At 45.3% G+C, this 20000-nt stretch overlaps 1 protein-coding gene across 1 annotated transcript in view; it reads left to right on the top strand.

Annotated features, from left to right (window-relative positions):
* Positions 1–20000, top strand: part of LOC139421477 (SH3 and multiple ankyrin repeat domains protein 1-like) — a 136826-nt gene that overhangs the window by 69248 nt on the left and 47578 nt on the right. The window contains exons 3-9 of the mRNA XM_071172423.1: positions 3117–3320; positions 15770–15841; positions 16407–16515; positions 17315–17469; positions 17913–18080; positions 19356–19472; positions 19590–19667. Coding sequence (XP_071028524.1) covers positions 3117–3320; positions 15770–15841; positions 16407–16515; positions 17315–17469; positions 17913–18080; positions 19356–19472; positions 19590–19667 — 903 coding nt within the window. The remainder of the gene's footprint in view (positions 1–3116; positions 3321–15769; positions 15842–16406; positions 16516–17314; positions 17470–17912; positions 18081–19355; positions 19473–19589; positions 19668–20000) is intronic.

Raw genomic sequence — 20000 nt, 5'->3', positions numbered from 1 at the left:
CTATGATGAAAATTACAGGCCTCTCTCAACTTTTTAAGTAGGAGAACTTGCGCAATTGGTGGCTGACTAAATACTTTTTTGCCCCACTGTATATGAAGTAGAAAAGCTGTAAAAAACAAAGAAGACGTGTCCTCTGAAGAGGGTGGTGAATGGGTTAATAAAACATTTTTTTAAATGTAAAAGCAGATTTACAGTAATTATATAAAGAGTGTCACAATAATTGAAACAATAATGATGGTGATTAAGGGAATATTCTTCATGCATTATGCTGTATTGATAAACTTTCTCCTCCTCCTCAATGATCTCAGATTATATTTAGCTTCCCTAGCTTGCATTCTGTTTGCGTGTGTGTTTTTTGAAGGGACTGAGTGTTAATTCTAGTGTGTGATTGAATGTACATGTTGGTGCAGTATGTCAGCGTGTGTGTAAGAAACGATCTATTGCATGCTGACACACCTACTCATCCTCTCTCTTTTACTCTCCCTTTCAATCTCTCTTTCTCCATCTCTCTTTCTCTCTCTCTATATCCCTCCCTCCCTTACTCCCTCGCTCCCTCTCTTATACATAAACCCTTTCCTCCCCCTGACTCCACCTCTCGTTCTCCGTCTCACTGTAAAACACACATACACACAGGCACTCTCTCACTTTATCCCATAGTTCCCCATCTCCAAGGGAACACAGGGATGTCTCTATGGCAACAAGGAGCTTGCTCCACTAATGACCTGGTTGCCATAGTGATTCGGTTGGCTGTGCACAAACCCAGACTGAATAAAAGAGAGGGAGAGAGACATTTTACACCTCTGCACAGTATTCCATTCTCACTCTCTCCCTCCCTCCTTCAAACCCACCCCCACACACACACACACACACACACACACACAGCCAGTGTCGTGTCTTTGACTATGCCGGGTTAAGTGATATGAGATGCTATTCTATGAAATAATTTATCCGTAATTAATATCACCTGATTGAGCTAATCATGTAAATGTAATTAACTAGAGAGTCGGGGCACCACAAAATAATATTTTTGGAGCTGTTATCTTCCGAATAAACTCTTAAAGACCTAGTAATATTTTACATGAATAGCAGTCAATATTAATCGTCACCTTAATTCAGTCTCATCTAAAAGTTGTAAATTCTTGGTTATCTTCACGAACCCTGGCTAACAAGTTGAATCAGCAATACAAAGTTGGGTTTAATTATTTATTTCCTAAATACCTAACTAATCACACAGAATTACACATACACATAATTAATCATAACTTGATTACAAATTACGTCATAAAGGAAAACGTCCCTGGCGGGCGGAACAGATATGACAGCTTGTTACACAAAAGAAAAGGGGCTGGTTTTGAGTGAAAGAGCGGGAAGACTAAGTAACAAAGGAAGAAGCTGTGCTATTGTAAATACAGTATCTTATGCATTCTAAATGACCGCCCATTTGGAAAAGGAAAATGCAATATATATTTACTCTGAGCTGTGCTTCGGTAGGTTGGTAGATGGAAGGCCGTGTTGCCAAACCGAGTCCTTTGTCCTTTGAAGAATGTCTCTGGTGGTCAATTGGATACGCTGTAGTAACGTCGTTGTGTGAGTGACGGGACACTGTCTGTTCCTTCCTAACCCTCGTTTGCAGCTGCTGTTGCAAACTCAACGGCTAGGAGGTATCACTTCTGTAGTGAATAAGAGTTCAAAGTTCATACCCTTCGCAACCAAAGTTCACGCTGATGTTGGCTTCGTTCTGTAGTTTTTATCTGAACCATTCTGACATCGGACCGTCGTCCTCACATCCTCGGAACAGGAGGTTATATTGTTGTCAAGGCTTTATATAGTGGAGCGAGAAGGGTGTGTCTGAAAAGTTTTATAACCCATGACTCTTCACAGGGGCGGGCCACTGATTGAGCAGAGCCCTAACCTTATGAAAACCCAATTCTCACATTTTAGAAGCTAAAATCTCATTTTAACCCATCACAAATAATTTCATTATCAAAAAAAAATTGAACAACAATTCCATGTGAATCTGATAACTCTGATGTGTGGACTTTCCACTGTAGAGTTTATGTCATCTTATCATTGATGAGAATGTCTCAGATGACAACCGAACTGACATCATATTCATTAAGTACCACCGCATATGTTCAGTTGGTCGGATTACCAGAATATAGTTCATTTCCCCCACCTACTGATGTTCCCAGAATCTCTATGTTAACCAAGGGGTTTGCAAATGTAACATCAGTAGGGTAGAGAGAGGAAAAAGGGGGGAAGAGGTATTTATGACTGTCATAAACCTACCCCCAGGCCAACGTCATGACACCAGACAGACAGAGATAGTGTGTGAGACAGTCAGTGAGGGAGAGATTAAGACAGAAAGAGAGAGTTAAACACGTTAGTGAGATGTATTGAGCCGTGGAGCGTACATCCATGCATGCAGAAGAAGCAAGCGAGAGATCCAGCTGCTCTCCAGAAGGACCAATCACACAGCTGCTTCAAGGTCAGGGGAATGGCCTGCTCTACCTCAGCCTCAGCCCAGACTCACACCAGAGAGCGAGAGAGAAAGAGAGGAAGACTGTTTGATTCATGATCTACAGAAACAGATGTGGATCTGTCCATAAAAGGACATTAAGTCTAATGCTAACTGTGCCTATATGACACAGCACAATCAAACATTCTATTCATCTCACCATACAGGAGCTCACTGGTCAGAGGAGACAGTACAATCAGCCATTCATATCTCCTTACTGTATAAAACCATACACATCACTGGTCCCTGTGGTGGACTCACAATGTCTCTCCCTAGTGGTTCAGAATGGTAATAACAGCAGTACTGCAGCGAGGAGCGGTTCTCCACTTCTGACAGACACACTAATACTGCACCAGGACCCTTCCCTCAGTCTAGACTGTTAAATTGCTGTTACTTTTCTACTTTACAGTTCAATGCTTTCCTTTTCCGCACTTTTCTTGTTTAGTGTTTTCATCTAAACCCCAACTACCCCCCCTCTCTCCACCCTCTATCTCTTCTCTATAAGCACCACTATTGAACCTTCTCTCTTCTTCTCTCTCCCTCTCCCTCTCTCTCTCTCCCTCTCCCTCTCCCCTTCTCTCCCTTGTCTCCTCTGCAGAAGTGTTTGCGGTTCAACCCAGATGCGACCGTTTGGAAGGCCAAGCAGCAGGTGCTATGTTCTCTGACCGATTCGTTGCGGGATGTGTTGAACTACGGCTTGTTCCAACCAGCCACCGAAGGCCATGACGCCAAGTTCCTGGAGGAGGAGAAGATGCTGAGAGAGTACCCACAATCCTTTGAGAAGGGGGTACCATATCTGGAGGTATATACAGCCTGGATGTAAGGTTACACTGTAAGGTTACTCTCACTCTGTGGGCTACTCTGTAAGGTTACTCTGTAAAGTTACTCGGTGGGCTACTCTGCAAGGTTACTCTGTAAGGTTACTCTGTACGGCTACTCTGCAAGGTTACTCTCACTCTGGGTTACTCTGTAAGGTTACTCTTACTCTTTGGGTTACTCTGTAAGGTTACTCTGTGGGTTACTCTTACTATGTGGGTTACTCTGTAAGGTTACTCTCACTCTATGGGTTACTCTGTGGGTTACTCTCATTGTGTGGGTTACTCTGTAAGGTTATTCTGTGGGTTACTCTCACTCTGTGGGTTACTCTGTAAGGTTACTCTGTGGGTTACTCTCACTCTGTGGGTCACTCTGTAAGGTTACTCTCACTCTATGGGTTACTCTGTAAAGTTACTCTCACTCTGTAAGGTTACTCTGTGGGTTACTCTGTAAGGTTACTCTCACTCTATGGGTTACTCTGTAAGGTTACTCTCACCCTGGGTTACTCTGTAAGGTTACTCTGTGGGTTACTCTGTAAGGTTACTCTGTGGGCTACTCTCACTCTGTGGGTTACTCTGTAAGGTTATCTGTGGGTTACTCTGTAAGGTTACTATGTGGGCTAATCTCCCTCTGTGGGTTACTCTGTAAGGTTACTCTCACTCTGTGGGTTACTCTGTAAGGTTACTCTGTGGGTTACTCTCACTCTGTGGGTTACTCTGTAAGGTTACTCTCACTCTATGGGTTACTCTGTAAGGTTACTCTCACTCTGTTGGTTACTCTGTAAGGTTACTATGTGGGTTACTCTGTAAGGTTGCTCTCACTCTGTGGGTTACTCTGTAAGGTTACTCTGTGGGTTACTCTCACTCTGTGGGTTACTCTGTAAGGTTACTCTCACTCTATGGGTTACTCTGTAAGGTTACTCTCACTCTGTTCGTTACTCTGTAAGGTTACTCTGTGGGTTACTATGTAAGGTTACTCTCACTCTGTTGGTTACTCTGTAAAGTTACTCTGTGGGCTACTCTGTAAGGTTACTCTGTAAGGTTACTCTGTAAGGTTACTATGTAAGGTTACTATCACTCTGTGGGTTACTCTGTAAGGTTACTCTCACTCGGTGGGTTACTCTGTAAGGTTACTCTGTAAGGTTACTCTCACTCTGTGGGTTACTCTGTAAGGTTACTATGTGGGTTACTCTGTAAGGTTACTCTGTGGGCTAATCTCACTCTGTGGGTTACTCTGTAAGGTTACTCTAACTCTGTGGGTTACTCTGTAAGGCTACTCTGTGGGCTACTCTCACTCTGTGGGTTACTCTCACTCTGGGTTACTCTGTAAGGTTACTCTGTGGGTTACTCTGTAAGGTTACTATTTGAGCTACTCTCACTCTGTGGGTTACTCTGTAAGGTTACTCTCACTCTGTGGGTTACTCTGTAAGGTTACTCTGTGGGCTACTCTCACTCTGTGGGTTACTCTCACTCTGGGTTACTCTGTAAGGTTCCTCTGTGGGTTACTCTGTAAGGTTACTCTTTGGGCTACTTTCACTCTGTGGGTTACTCTGTAAGGTTAGATTACTCTCACTCTGTGGGTTACTCTATAAGGTTACTCTGTGGGCTACTCTCACTCTGTGGGTTACTCTGTAAGGTTATCTGTGGGTTACTCTGTAAGGTTACTCTGTGGGCTAATCTCACTCTGTGGGTTACTCTGTGGGTTACTCTCACTCTGTGGGTTACTCTGTAAGGTTACTCTCACTCTATGGGTTACTCTGTAAGGTTACTCTCACTCTGTTGGTTACTCTGTAAGGTTACTCTGTGGGTTACTCTGTAAGGTTGCTCTCACTCTGTGGGTTACTCTGTAAGGTTACTCTGTGGGTTACTCTCACTCTGTGGGTTACTCTGTAAGGTTACTCTCACTCTGTTCGTTACTCTGTAAGGTTACTCTGTGGGTTACTATGTAAAGTTACTCTCACTCTGTTCGTTACTCTGTAAGGTTACTCTTTGGGCTACTCTCACTCTGTGGGTTACTCTGTAAGGTTAGGTTACTCTCACTCTGTGGGTTACTCTGTAAGGTTACTCTCATTCTGTGGGTTACTCTGTAAGGTTACTCTGTGGGCTACTCTCAATCTGTGGGTTACTCTAACGCTGGGTTACTCTGTAAGGTTACTCTGGGTTACTCTGTAAGGTTACTCTGTGGGTTACTCTGTAAGGTTACTCTTTGGGCTACTCTCACTCTGCGGGTTACTCTGTAAGGTTAGGTTACTCTCACTCTGTGGGTTACTCTGTAAGGTTACTCTGTGGGTTACTCTGTACGGTTATTCTGTGGGCTAATCTCACTCTGTGGGTTACTCTGTAAGGTTACTCTCACTCTGTGGGTTACTCTGTAAGGTTACTCTGTGGGCTACTCTCACTCTGTGGGTTACTCTCACTCTGGGTTACTCTGTAAGGTTCCTCTGTGGGTTACTCTGTAAGGTTACTCTTTGGGCTACTCTCACTCTGTGGGTTACTCTGTAAGGTTAGGTTACTCTCACTCTGTGGGTTACTCTGTAAGGTTACTCTGTAAGGTTACTCTGTAAGTTTACTCTCACTCTGTGGGTTACTCTGTAAGGTTACTCTGTGGGCTACTCTCACTCTGTGGGTTACTCTCACTCTGGGTTACTCTGTAAGGTTCCTCTGTGGGTTACTCTGTAAGGTTACTCTTTGGGCTACTCTCACTCTGTGGGTTACTCTGTAAGGTTAGGTTACTCTCACTCTGTGGGTTACTCTGTAAGGTTACTCTGTAAGGTTACTCTCACTCTGTGGGTTACTCTGTAAGGTTACTCTGTGGGCTACTCTCACTCTGTAAGTTTACTCTGTGGGTTACTCTCATTCTGTGGGTTACTCTGTAAGGTTACTCTTTGGGCTTCTCTCACTCTGTGGGTTAATCTGTAAGGTTACTCTCACTCTGTGGGTTACCCTGTAAGGTTACGCTGTGGGTTACTCTCACTCTGTGGGTTACTCTGTAAGGTTACTCTCACTCGGTGGGTTACTCTGTAAGGTTACTCTGTGGGTTACTCTCACTCTGTGGATTACTCTGTATGGTTGCTCTCACTCGGTGGTTTACTCTGTGGGTTACTCTCACTTTGTGGGTTACTCTGTATGGTTACTCTGTGGGTTACTCTCACTTTGTGGGTTACTCTGTATGGTTACTCTCACTCGGTGGGTTACTCTGTAAGGTTACTCTCACTCTGTGGGTTACTCTGTAAGGTTACTCTGTGGGTTACTCTCACTCTGTGGGTTACTCTGTAAGGTTACTCTGTGGGTTACTCTGTGGGTTACTCTATAAGGTTACTCTTACTCTGCGGGTTACTCTGTGGGTTACTCTGTAAGGTTACTCTCACTCTGTGGGTTGCCCTGTAAGGTTACTCTCACTCTGTGGGTTACTCTTTACGGTTACTCTGTGGGTTACTCTGTAAGGTTACTCTTTGGGCTACTTTCACTCTGTGGGTTACTCTGTAAGGTTAGGTTACTCTCACTCTGTGGGTTACTCTATAAGGTTACTCTGTGGGCTACTCTCACTCTGTGGGTTACTCTGTAAGGTTATCTGTGGGTTACTCTGTAAGGTTACTCTGTGGGCTAATCTCACTCTGTGGGTTACTCTGTAAGGTTACTCTGTGGGTTACTCTCACTCTGTGGGTTACTCTGTAAGGTTACTCTCACTCTATGGGTTACTCTGTAAGGTTACTCTCACTCTGTTGGTTACTCTGTAAGGTTACTCTGTGGGTTACTCTGTAAGGTTGCTCTCACTCTGTGGGTTACTCTGTAAGGTTACTCTGTGGGTTACTCTCACTCTGTGGGTTACTCTGTAAGGTTACTCTCACTCTGTTCGTTACTCTGTAAGGTTACTCTGTGGGTTACTATGTAAAGTTACTCTCACTCTGTTCGTTACTCTGTAAGGTTACTCTGTGGGTTACTATGTAAAGTTACTCTCACTCTGTTCGTTACTCTGTAAGGTTACTCTTTGGGCTACTCTCACTCTGTGGGTTACTCTGTAAGGTTAGGTTACTCTCACTCTGTGGGTTACTCTGTAAGGTTACTCTCATTCTGTGGGTTACTCTGTAAGGTTACTCTGTGGGCTACTCTCACTCTGTGGGTTACTCTCACTCTGGGTTACTCTGTAAGGTTACTCTGGGTTACTCTGTAAGGTTACTCTGTGGGTTACTCTGTAAGGTTAGGTTACTCTCACTCTGTGGGTTACTCTGTAAGGTTACTCTGTGGGTTACTCTGTACGGTTATTCTGTGGGCTAATCTCACTCTGTGGGTTACTCTGTAAGGTTACTCTCACTCTGTGGGTTACTCTGTAAGGTTACTCTGTGGGCTACTCTCACTCTGTGGGTTACTCTCACTCTGGGTTACTCTGTACGGTTCCTCTGTGGGTTACTCTGTAAGGTTACTCTTTGGGCTACTCTCACTCTGTGGGTTACTCTGTAAGGTTAGGTTACTCTCACTCTGTGGGTTACTCTGTAAGGTTACTCTGTAAGGTTACTCTGTAAGGTTACTCTGTAAGTTTACTCTCACTCTGTGGGTTACTCTGTAAGGTTACTCTGTGGGCTACTCTCACTCTGTGGGTTACTCTCACTCTGGGTTACTCTGTAAGGTTCCTCTGTGGGTTACTCTGTAAGGTTACTCTTTGGGCTACTCTCACTCTGTGGGTTACTCTGTAAGGTTAGGTTACTCTCACTCTGTGGGTTACTCTGTAAGGTTACTCTGTAAGGTTACTCTCACTCTGTGGGTTACTCTGTAAGGTTACTCTGTGGGCTACTCTCACTCTGTAAGTTTACTCTGTGGGTTACTCTCATTCTGTGGGTTACTCTGTAAGGTTACTCTTTGGGCTTCTCTCACTCTGTGGGTTAATCTGTAAGGTTACTCTCACTCTGTGGGTTACCCTGTAAGGTTATGCTGTGGGTTACTCTCACTCGGTGGGTTACTCTGTAAGGTTACTCTCACTCGGTGGGTTACTCTGTAAGGTTACTCTGTGGGTTACTCTCACTCTGTGGATTACTCTGTATGGTTACTCTCACTCTGGGTTACTCTGTAAGGTTACTCTGGGTTACTCTGTAAGGTTACTCTGTGGGTTACTCTGTAAGGTTACTCTTTGGGCTACTCTCACTCTGCGGGTTACTCTGTAAGGTTAGGTTACTCTCACTCTGTGGGTTACTCTGTAAGGTTACTCTGTGGGTTACTCTGTACGGTTACTCTGTGGGCTAATCTCACTCTGTGGGTTACTCTGTAAGGTTACTCTCACTCTGTGGGTTACTCTGTAAGGTTACTCTGTGGGCTACTCTCACTCTGTGGGTTACTCTCACTCTGGGTTACTCTGTACGGTTCCTCTGTGGGTTACTCTGTAAGGTTACTCTTTGGGCTACTCTCACTCTGTGGGTTACTCTGTAAGGTTGGGTTACTCTCACTCTGTGGGTTACTCTGTAAGGTTACTCTGTAAGGTTACTCTGTAAGGTTACTCTGTAAGTTTACTCTCACTCTGTGGGTTACTCTGTAAGGTTACTCTGTGGGCTACTCTCACTCTGTGGGTTACTCTCACTCTGGGTTACTCTGTAAGGTTCCTCTGTGGGTTACTCTGTAAGGTTACTCTCACTCTGTTGGTTACTCTGTAAGGTTACTCTGTGGGTTACTCTGTAAGGTTGCTCTCACTCTGTGGGTTACTCTGTAAGGTTACTCTGTGGGTTACTCTCACTCTGTGGGTTACTCTGTAAGGTTACTCTCACTCTATGGGTTACTCTGTAAGGTTACTCTCACTCTGTTCGTTACTCTGTAAGGTTACTCTGTGGGTTACTATGTAAGGTTACTCTCACTCTGTTGGTTACTCTGTAAAGTTACTCTGTGGGCTACTCTGTAAGGTTACTCTGTAAGGTTACTCTGTAAGGTTACTATGTAAGGTTACTATCACTCTGTGGGTTACTCTGTAAGGTTACTCTCACTCGGTGGGTTGCTCTGTAAGGTTACTCTGTAAGGTTACTCTCACTCTGTGGGTTACTCTGTAAGGTTACTATGTGGGTTACTCTGTAAGGTTACTCTGTGGGCTAATCTCACTCTGTGGGTTACTCTGTAAGGTTACTCTAACTCTGTGGGTTACTCTGTAAGGCTACTCTGTGGGCTACTCTCACTCTGTGGGTTACTCTCACTCTGGGTTACTCTGTAAGGTTACTCTGTGGGTTACTCTGTAAGGTTACTATTTGAGCTACTCTCACTCTGTGGGTTACTCTGTAAGGTTACTCTCACTCTGTGGGTTACTCTGTAAGGTTACTCTGTGGGCTACTCTCACTCTGTGGGTTACTCTCACTCTGGGTTACTCTGTAAGGTTCATCTGTGGGTTACTCTGTAAGGTTACTCTTTGGGCTACTTTCACTCTGTGGGTTACTCTGTAAGGTTAGATTACTCTCACTCTGTGGGTTACTCTATAAGGTTAATCTGTGGGCTACTCTCACTCTGTGGGTTACTCTGTAAGGTTATCTGTGGGTTACTCTGTAAGGTTACTCTGTGGGCTAATCTCACTCTGTGGGTTACTCTGTAAGGTTACTCTGTGGGTTACTCTCACTCTGTGGGTTACTCTGTAAGGTTACTCTCACTCTATGGGTTACTCTGTAAGGTTACTCTCACTCTGTTGGTTACTCTGTAAGGTTACTCTGTGGGTTACTCTGTAAGGTTGCTCTCACTCTGTGGGTTACTCTGTAAGGTTACTCTGTGGGTTACTCTCACTCTGTGGGTTACTCTGTAAGGTTACTCTCACTCTGTTCGTTACTCTGTAAGGTTACTCTGTGGGTTACTATGTAAAGTTACTCTCACTCTGTTCGTTACTCTGTAAGGTTACTCTTTGGGCTACTCTCACTCTGTGGGTTACTCTGTAAGGTTAGGTTACTCTCACTCTGTGGGTTACTCTGTAAGGTTACTCTCATTCTGTGGGTTACTCTGTAAGGTTACTCTGTGGGCTACTCTCACTCTGTGGGTTACTCTAACTCTGGGTTACTCTGTAAGGTTACTCTGGGTTACTCTGTAAGGTTACTCTGTGGGTTACTCTGTAAGGTTACTCTTTGGGCTACTCTCACTCTGCGGGTTACTCTGTAAGGTTAGGTTACTCTCACTCTGTGGGTTACTCTGTAAGGTTACTCTGTGGGTTACTCTGTACGGTTATTCTGTGGGCTAATCTCACTCTGTGGGTTACTCTGTAAGGTTACTCTCACTCTGTGGGTTACTCTGTAAGGTTACTCTGTGGGCTACTCTCACTCTGTGGGTTACTCTCACTCTGGGTTACTCTGTAAGGTTCCTCTGTGGGTTACTCTGTAAGGTTACTCTTTGGGCTACTCTCACTCTGTGGGTTACTCTGTAAGGTTAGGTTACTCTCACTCTGTGGGTTACTCTGTAAGGTTACTCTGTAAGGTTACTCTCACTCTGTGGGTTACTCTGTAAGGTTACTCTGTGGGCTACTCTCACTCTGTAAGTTTACTCTGTGGGTTACTCTCATTCTGTGGGTTACTCTGTAAGGTTACTCTTTGGGCTTCTCTCACTCTGTGGGTTAATCTGTAAGGTTACTCTCACTCTGTGGGTTACCCTGTAAGTTTACGCTGTGTTGTACTCTCACTCGGTGGGTTACTCTGTAAGGTTACTCTCACTCGGTGGGTTACTCTGTAAGGTTACTCTGTGGGTTACTCTCACTCTGTGGATTACTCTGTATGGTTGCTCTCACTCTGTGGTTTACTCTGTGGGTTACTCTCACTTTGTGGGTTACTCTGTATGGTTACTCTGTGGGTTACTCTCACTTTGTGGGTTACTCTGTATGGTTACTCTCACTCTGTGGGTTACTCTGTACTCTGTGGGTTACTCTGTTACTCTCACTCTGTGGGTTACTCTGTAAGGTTGCTACTCTCACTCTGTGGGTTACTCTCACTCTGGGTTACTCTGTGGGTTACTCTGTAAGGTTAGGTTACTCTCACTCTGTGGGTTACTCTGTAAGGTTACTCTGTAAGGTTACTCTCACTCTGTGGGTTACTCTGTAAGGTTACTCTGTGGGCTACTTCACTCTGTAAGTTTACTCTGTGGGTTACTCTCATTCTGTGGGTTACTCTGTAAGGTTACTCTTTGGGCTTCTCTCACTCTGTGGGTTAATCTGTAAGGTTACTCTCACTCTGTGGGTTACCCTCACTCGGTGGGTTACTCTGTAAGGTTACTCTCACTCGGTGGGTTACTCTGTAAGGTTACTCTGTGGGTTACTCTCACTCACTCTGGGTTACTCTGTGGTTTAACTTTGTGGGTTTCTGTATGGTTACTCTGTGGGTTACTCACTTTGTGGGTACTCTGTATGGTTACTCTCTGTGGGTTACTCTGTAAGGTTACTCTCACTCTGTGGGTTACTCTGTAAGGTTAGGTTACTCTCACTCTGTGGGTTACTCTGTAAGGTTACTCTGTAAGGTTACTCTTACTCTGTGGGTTACTCTGTGGGTTACTCTGTAAGGTTACTCTCACTCTGTGGGTTGCCCTGTAAGGTTACTCTCACTCTGTGGGTTACTCTTTACGGTTACTCTGTGGGTTACTCTGTGTGTTACTCTCACTCTGTGGGTTACTCTGTAAGGTTACTCGGTGGGTTATTCTAAGGTTACTCTCACTCTGTGGGTTACTCTGTAAGATTACTCTGTGGGTTACTCTCACTCTGTGGGTTACTCTGTACAGTGCCTTGCGAAAGTATTCGGCCCCCTTGAACTTTGCGACCTTTTGCCACATTTCAGGCTTCAAACATAAAGATATAAAACTGTATTTTTTTGTGAAGAATCAACAACAAGTGGGACACAATCATGAAGTGGAACGACATTTATTGGATATTTCAAACTTTTTTAACAAATCAAAATCTGAAAAATTGGGCGTGCAAAATTATTCAGCCCCTTTACTTTCAGTGCTGCAAACTCTCTCCAGAAGTTCAGTGAGGATCTCTGAATGATCCAATGTTGACCTAAATGACTAATGATGATAAATACAATCCACCTGTGTGTAATCAAGTCTCCGTATAAATGCACCTGCACTGTGATAGTCTCAGAGGTCCGTTAAAAGCGCAGAGAGCATCATGAAGAACAAGGAACACACCAGGCAGGTCCGAGATACTGTTGTGAAGAAGTTTAAAGCCGGATTTGGATACAAAAAGATTTCCCAAGCTTTAAACATCCCAAGGAGCACTGTGCAAGCGATAATATTGAAATGGAAGGAGTATCAGACCACTGCAAATCTACCAAGACCTGGCCGTCCCTCTAAACTTTCAGCTCATACAAGGAGAAGACTGATCAGAGATGCAACCAAGAGGCCCATGATCACTCTGGATGAACTGCAGAGATCTACAGCTGAGGTGGGAGACTCTGTCCATAGGACAACAATCAGTTGTATATTGCACAAATCTGGCCTTTATGGAAGAGTGGCAAGAAGAAAGCCATTTCTTAAAGATATCCATAAAAAGTGTTGTTTAAAGTTTGCCACAAGCCACCTGGGAGACACACCAAACATGTGGAAGAAGGTGCTCTGGTCAGATGAAACCAAAATTGAACTTTTTGGCAACATCTGGAAGACATGATGAGCTGTGTGGCGTAAAAGCAACACAGCTCATCACCCTGAACACACCATCCCCACTGTCAAACATGGTGGTGGCAGCATCATGGTTTGGGCCTGCTTTTCTTCAGCAGGGACAGGGAAGATGGTTAAAATTGATGGGAAGATGGATGGAGCCAAATACAGGACCATTCTGGAAGAAAACCTGATGGAGTCTGCAAAAGACCTGAGACTGGGACGGAGATTTGTCTTCCAACAAGACAATGATCCAAAACATAAAGCAAAATCTACAATGGAATGGTTCAAAAATAAACATATCCAGGTGTTAGAATGGCCAAGTCAAAGTCCAGACCTGAATCCAATCGAGAATCTGTGGAAAGAACTGAAAACTGCTGTTCACAAATGCTCTCCATCCAACCTCACTGAGCTCGAGCTGTTTTGCAAGGAGGAATGGGGAAAAATTTCAGTCTCTCGATGTGCAAAACTGATAGAGACATACCCCAAGCGACTTACAGCTGTAATCGCAGCAAAAGGTGGCGCTACAAAGTATTAACTTAAGGGGGCTGAATAATTTTGCACGCCCAATTTTTCAGTTTTTGTTTGTTAAAAAAGTTTGAAATATCCAATAAATGTCGTTCCACTTCATGATTGTGTCCCACTTGTTGTTGATTCTTCACAAAAAAATACAGTTTTATATCTTTATGTTTGAAGCCTGAAATGTGGCAAAAGGTCGCAAAGTTCAAGGGGGCCGAATACTTTCGCAAGGCACTGTAAGGTTACTTTGTGGGTTACTCTCACTTTGTGGGTTGCTCTGTAAGGTTACTCTGTGGGTTACTCTCACTCTGTGGGTTACACTGTAAGGTTACTTTGTGGGTTACTCTCACTCTGTGGGTTACTCTGTAAGGTTACTCTGTGGGTTTCTCTGTAAGATTACTCTGCGGGTTACTCTGTAAGGTTACTCTCACTCTGTGGGTTGCCCTGTAAGGTTACTCTGTGGGTTACTCTCACTCGTGGGTTACTCTGTAAGGTTACTCTGTGGGTTTCTCTGTAAGATTACTCTGCGGGTTACTCTGTAAGGTTACTTTGTTGGTTACTCTCTCTGTGGGTTACTCTGTAAGGTTACTCTGTGGGCTACTCTCACTCTGTGGGTTACTCTGTAAGGTTACTCTGTGGCTTACTCTCACTCTGTGGGTTACTCTGTAAGGTTACTCTGTGGGCTACTCTCACTCTGTGGGTTACTCTGTAAGGTTACTCTGTGGGTTTCTCTGTAAGATTACTCTGCGGGTTACTCTGTAAGGTTACTCTCACTCTGTGGGTTGCCCTGTAAGGTTACTCTGTGGGTTACTCTCACTCGTGGGTTACTCTGTAAGGTTACTCTGTGGGTTTCTCTGTAAGATTACTCTGCGGGTTACTCTGTAAGGTTACTTTGTTGGTTACTCTCTCTGTGGGTTACTCTGTAAGGTTACTCTGTGGGCTACTCTCACTCTGTGGGTTACTCTGTAAGGTTACTCTGTGGCTTACTCTCACTCTGTGGGTTACTCTGTAAGGTTACTCTGTGGGCTACTCTCACTCTGTGGGTTACTCTGTAAGGTTACTCTGTGGGTTTCTCTGTAAGTTACTCTGCGGGTTACTCTGTAAGGTTACTCTCACTCTGTGGGTTGCCCTGTAAGGTTACTCTGTGGGTTACTCTCACTCGTGGGTTACTCTGTAAGGTTACTCTGTGGGTTTCTCTGTAAGATTACTCTGCGGGTTACTCTGTAAGGTTACTTTGTTGGTTACTCTCTCTGTGGGTTACTCTGTAAGGTTACTCTGTGGGCTACTCTCACTCTGTGGGTTACTCTGTAAGGTTACTCTGTGGCTTACTCTCACTCTGTGGGTTAATCTGTAAGGTTACTCTGTGGGCTACTCTCACTGTGGGTTACTCTGTAAGGTTACTCTGTGGGCTACTCTCACTCTGTGGGTTACTCTGTAAGGTTACTCTGTGGGCTACTCTCACTGTGGGTTACTCTGTAAGGTTACTCTGTGGGCTACTCTCACTCTGTGGGTTACTCTGTAAGGTTACTCTGTGGGCTACTCTCACTCTGTGGGTTACTCTGTAAGGTTACTCTGTGGGCTACTCTCACTCTGTGGGTTACTCTGTAAGGTTACTCTGTGGTCTACTCTCACTGTGGGTTACTCTGTAAGGTTACTCTGTGGGCTACTCTCACTCTGTGGGTTACTCTGTAACGTTACTCTGTGGGCTACTCTCACTCTGTGGGTTACTCTGTAAGGTTACTCTGTGGGCTACTCTCACCGTGGGTTACTCTGTAAGGTTACTCTGTGGGCTACTCTCACTGTGGGTTACTCTGTAAGGTTACTCTGTGGGCTACTCTCACTCTGTGGGTTACTCTGTAAGGTTACTCTGTGGGCTACTCTCACTGTGGGTTACTCTGTAAGGTTACTCTGTGGGCTACTCTCACTCTGTGGGTTACTCTGTAACGTTACTCTGTGGGCTACTCTCACTCTGTGGGTTACTCTGTAACGTTACTCTGTGGGCTACTCTCACTCTGTGGCTGGAAACTAGTGTAAACCTGTGCCTTTTCTTTCTTTTTTCTTTTTTCGTTGAGAGAGGAGGACGAGGAGGAGGATGGAAGTTATGGGTAAACTAGATAAAGCATCATTTTGCAATACATCTGCAGGCTCCATCATGTGGATCTAGGCCAAAAGCTGAGAGAATTGAGGACAAAAGGCCTTCCAGTCAGGATTAACTCTCCCCCCCTCTCTCTCTCTCTCTCTCTCTCTCTCTCTCTCTCTCTCTCTCTCTCTCTCTCTCTCTCTTTCTCTTCCTCTTCCTCTCTCTCTCTCTCTGTCTCTCTCTGTCTCTCTCTAGTTTCGTTACAAGACCAGAGTGTACAAACAGACCAATCTAGATGAGAAACAGCTGGCTAAACTGCACACTAAGGTAATGGTGGTCTGTTTCAAAGGGTGTGGCACAGTGTGAATTGTAGGTGTAAGTGTGTGTAGCATGCATTGGTGCAGTATGAAGGTGTATGTGTTGGCGGGAGTGTGTGTGTATGTGTGTGCATACTTATGCGCGTGTGTGTGTGTGGGTGTGTGCACTCTTTGCGTGTCAGTGTGTGTACACGCCTTGTGTGTCTGTGTGTGTGTTTGTGTGTGTGTGTGAGTGGGACTGCACACTGTCTGTCTGCAGTTACAGGCCCTTGGGACAGCCCTCCACTGTTAGCTGTGCTGTGCTTTGTGTGGCAGACTACTCCAGTATTAATGTGTCAACTCTTCTCTGTGGAACGCAGTGCTGGCACACTCTTAGAAAAAAGTGTTCCAAATGGTTCTTCGGCTTTCCCTATTGGAGAACCCTTCTTGGTTCCAGGTAGAACCCTTTTGGTTCCAGGTAGAACCCTTGGAACAGAAAAGGGTTCTTCAAAGGGTTCTCCTATAGGGACAGCCAAAGAACACTTTTAGGTTCTGGAGTCCCCTCATCTCTCTCTATCCCCTCATGCCTCTCATAGGCCAGTCTGAAGAAGTTCATGGACTATATCCAAAGTGGCTCTGTGGACAAGATGGCCAAGTTCTTGGACAAAGGGCTTGACCCCAACTACCAGGACCCTGACACGGGAGGTGAGACGCTGTCAGATGCTGTCCGCTGCCAGGGTGACCTGTGACCTCTCCTCAGTCAGTTAGTACCAATCAGCCATTTAGTCAGTCAGTCAGTCAGTCAGTCAGTCTGTCAGTCTGTCAGTCAGTCTGTCTGTCTGTCTGTCTGTCTGTCTGTTTGTCTGTCTGTCTGAAATCCTTCTTAGTGACTGACCCATAACATTTGTGGGGCATATGGCCACTGTATATTTAGCATCCTAGAGATCATTTCCAGACCCTTCAGCCATACAACCTGTCATCTAGCTAGCAAACTGTTCATATCCAAGTTGAATTAGCTAACAGCCAAGATAGCTGTGGGAGCTATGGCTAATGGCTGTCCTCTGTAACCTCGACCTGAAAACCCCCAATACTCTCTCCAACTCTGAATCACACTTACCCAAAGCTCTATCTATCTAACACTTAAAGATGATTATAATAAGCAAAGTAGTTAGTTTGAGTCTCATTTAAGAGCCAGATAATATAACGAGGTGGGAGACAGGCAGCTACTGTTAGCAGTTTTGGGTGTGCTGCAACAGTCCTCTCACACAACAGAGCCTGCTGTCGCTGGGAGTGTGAAGTGCACTTCCACCTGGCAACACCAGGGGGCAGCAGCGAGCTCTACATCTGCCACTATCAGATGAGGGATACCATACTACTACAGTAGACTAGAGTGACATGATGCTGTAATGTTCATGTCATAACTCCATGGCCCCACTCCTGTCTGTCTGATTAAATATATGAGCCCCTCCGTCACTCCATTGCTCCATCTCTCTCTCCTCTGTAGAAACCCCCCTGACGTTGGCCGTGCAATGTGAGCCGGGGGGAGGGGAGGCCATACGGGGGCTGGTGCTGGGAGGGGCTCATCTTGATTTCAGGTCCAAGGACGGACTCACACCTCTACACAAGGCTGTCCGCAGCCACTGCCACACAGCCTTGCTGGTAAACACACACACACACCTCCTTACACTCACATCCATGGATTAAAGGAGCATGTATGGACCCACTGTGCATAGTGTCTTGTATTGAGATACAGTCATGATGTTCTTATAATGATATCGCATATGTATAGTGATATTCAACTAATCGTTTAATACACTCTTAGAAAAAAGGGTTCCAAAAGGGTTTTTCGGCTGTCCCCATAGGAGAACCCTTTTTGGTTCCAGGTTGAACTCTTTTGGGTTCCATGTAGAACACTCTGTGGAAAGGGTGCTACAAGGAACTCAAAAGGGTTCTATCTGGAACCAAAAGGGTTCTACCTGGAACTAAAAAGGGTTATTTAGAGGGTTCTCCTACGGGGACAGCCGAAGAAACCTTTTAGGTTCTAGATAGCACCTTTTTTCTAAGAGTGTAAGTATGTGTGTCTACCTGGTGTGTCCCTATAGACCTTGCTGTCTCTGGGTGCGTCTCCGGACTATAAGGACCGGCGGGGGCTGACTCCGCTCTACCACACTGTGCTGACAGGGGGCGACACCTCCTGCTGTGAGACCCTGCTCCACCACCGCGCCAAGCTGGCCGTCAGGGACGAGAACGGCTGGGATGAGACACACCAGGTAGGTTGAGGTGTAGGTGTGTGTTTCTGTGGGGTCTAGTCTGTGTTCAAGTGTCAATGTCCATTAGCATTTCACTGTGTTTGTGTGTATATAGGTTTGTGTGTGTGTGTATTTGTGTTAATGTCAGTGTGTAAATGTCATCTCTATATTTATGGTATCCATTCATGTCATGGTACGCCTCCCTTACCCTGATGTGTCTCTCCTGCTACTCACCCCCCTGTACCCCTCTAACCCATGATGAGGCCCGTCTCTCACCCCCCTGTACCCCTCTAACCCATGATGAGGCCCATCTCTCATCCCCCTTTACCCTCTAACACATGATGAGGCCCGTCTCTCATCTCCCTGTACCCTCTACCATGATGAGGCCCGTCTCTCATCTCCCTGTACCCTCTAACCCATGATGAGGCCCGTCTCTCATCTCCCTGTACCCTCTAACCCATGATGAGGCCCGTCTCTCATCCCCCTTTACCCTCTAACCCATGATGAGGCCCGTCTCTCATCTCCCTGTACCCTCTAACCCATGATGAGGCCCGTCTCTCATCTCCCTGTACCCTCTAACCCATGATGAGGCCAGTCTCTCATCTCCCTGTACCTTCTAACCCATGATGAGGCCGTCTCTCATCTCCCTGTACCCTCTAACCCATGATGAGGCCCGTCTCTCACCCCCCTGTACCCTTTAACCCATGATGAGGCCCGTCTCTCATCCCCCTGTCACTCCATAGCTCAGGTATGAAGAGGACAGCAGATAGAACCCTGGAGACACACAGGTACTGTACTAACTTCCCCTCCATTTCAACATTATTTTCATCCTTTCATCATTATGTCTGTGTGTATTTGTGCTGTTGTCGTTGAGCATTGTTGTTGTGTATCTATGTGCGTATCTATGTGCGTATCTATGTGTGAGTGGCTCGGTAAGTGTGTATTCTCTCTGTTTTCTGATGTGTGTGTTGTTCCTGTTTCTTTCTCTCTTTTTGACAATGTATAACCCCCCTCTTTCTCCACTCTTTATTTCCTTGATCTCTATCTTTCACCATCTCCCTCTTCATTCATTTTTCTTTTCTTTACCTCTGATCGCCTGATCGCCCCCCCTCTCTATTTCTATCTCTCTTTCCCCACCTCTCTCTCCCTCTCTCTTTCTCTCGCTCTCTCTCACTCTCTCTACCCCCCATCTCTCTATTTCTCCCCACCTTTCCCGCTCTCTGTCCCCCCACCTCTCTGTCCCCCCACCTCTCTCTCTCTCCCTGCCTCTCTGTGCTCACTCTGCTCTGATCCCAGGCCTGTCAGAATGGCAACGCCCAGCATCTGGAGCACCTTCTTTTTTACGGGGCAGACTCCACTTCCCAGAATGCCTCAGGAAACACTGCCTTGCACGTTTGTGCTTTATACAACAAGGTAGTGCTCTCTAGTAGTGTCATAAACAAACATCAAATAAAGATGACTTTGTAGTTTTGTAATCCAGTATTACAGTTATTTGCTGCTAATTGATTGACATGTATTTTGGCCATACAGGACAGCTGTGCACGAATTCTACTTTACAGGGGAGCCAATAAAGACACAAAGAATAACAGTGGACAGAACCCATTTCAGGTGATTATACAATACATGGCTGGGCTAATGGAATGATGTATTTGTATGTACATTGCTTGGATGGGGTTGTGTGTGATGAAGTTACTAAAGCAGAAAATGCTATTGGATGAGATGTACCAGTGTTAGTGATATTGTTCTGTAACGTGTACGAGGGTCCACAGTGGGACAATTCTGTCTGACCCCTTGAGCTGAGTTCTCATACTCTGTGAGACAAGGAATATGTGTATAGTGTGTGTGGAGGGTGCTGTGAGAACTGTCCTTTACACTGCTAGTATGTGTGTGTGTGTGGTGTGTGTGTGTGTGTGTGTGTGTGTGTGTGTGTGTGTGTGTGTG

This window comes from Oncorhynchus clarkii, chromosome 12, assembly GCF_045791955.1.
Source record: "Oncorhynchus clarkii lewisi isolate Uvic-CL-2024 chromosome 12, UVic_Ocla_1.0, whole genome shotgun sequence".
NCBI classification, from domain to species: Eukaryota; Metazoa; Chordata; class Actinopteri; order Salmoniformes; family Salmonidae; genus Oncorhynchus; species Oncorhynchus clarkii.
This window is presented reverse-complemented; position numbering and strand designations above follow the sequence as displayed.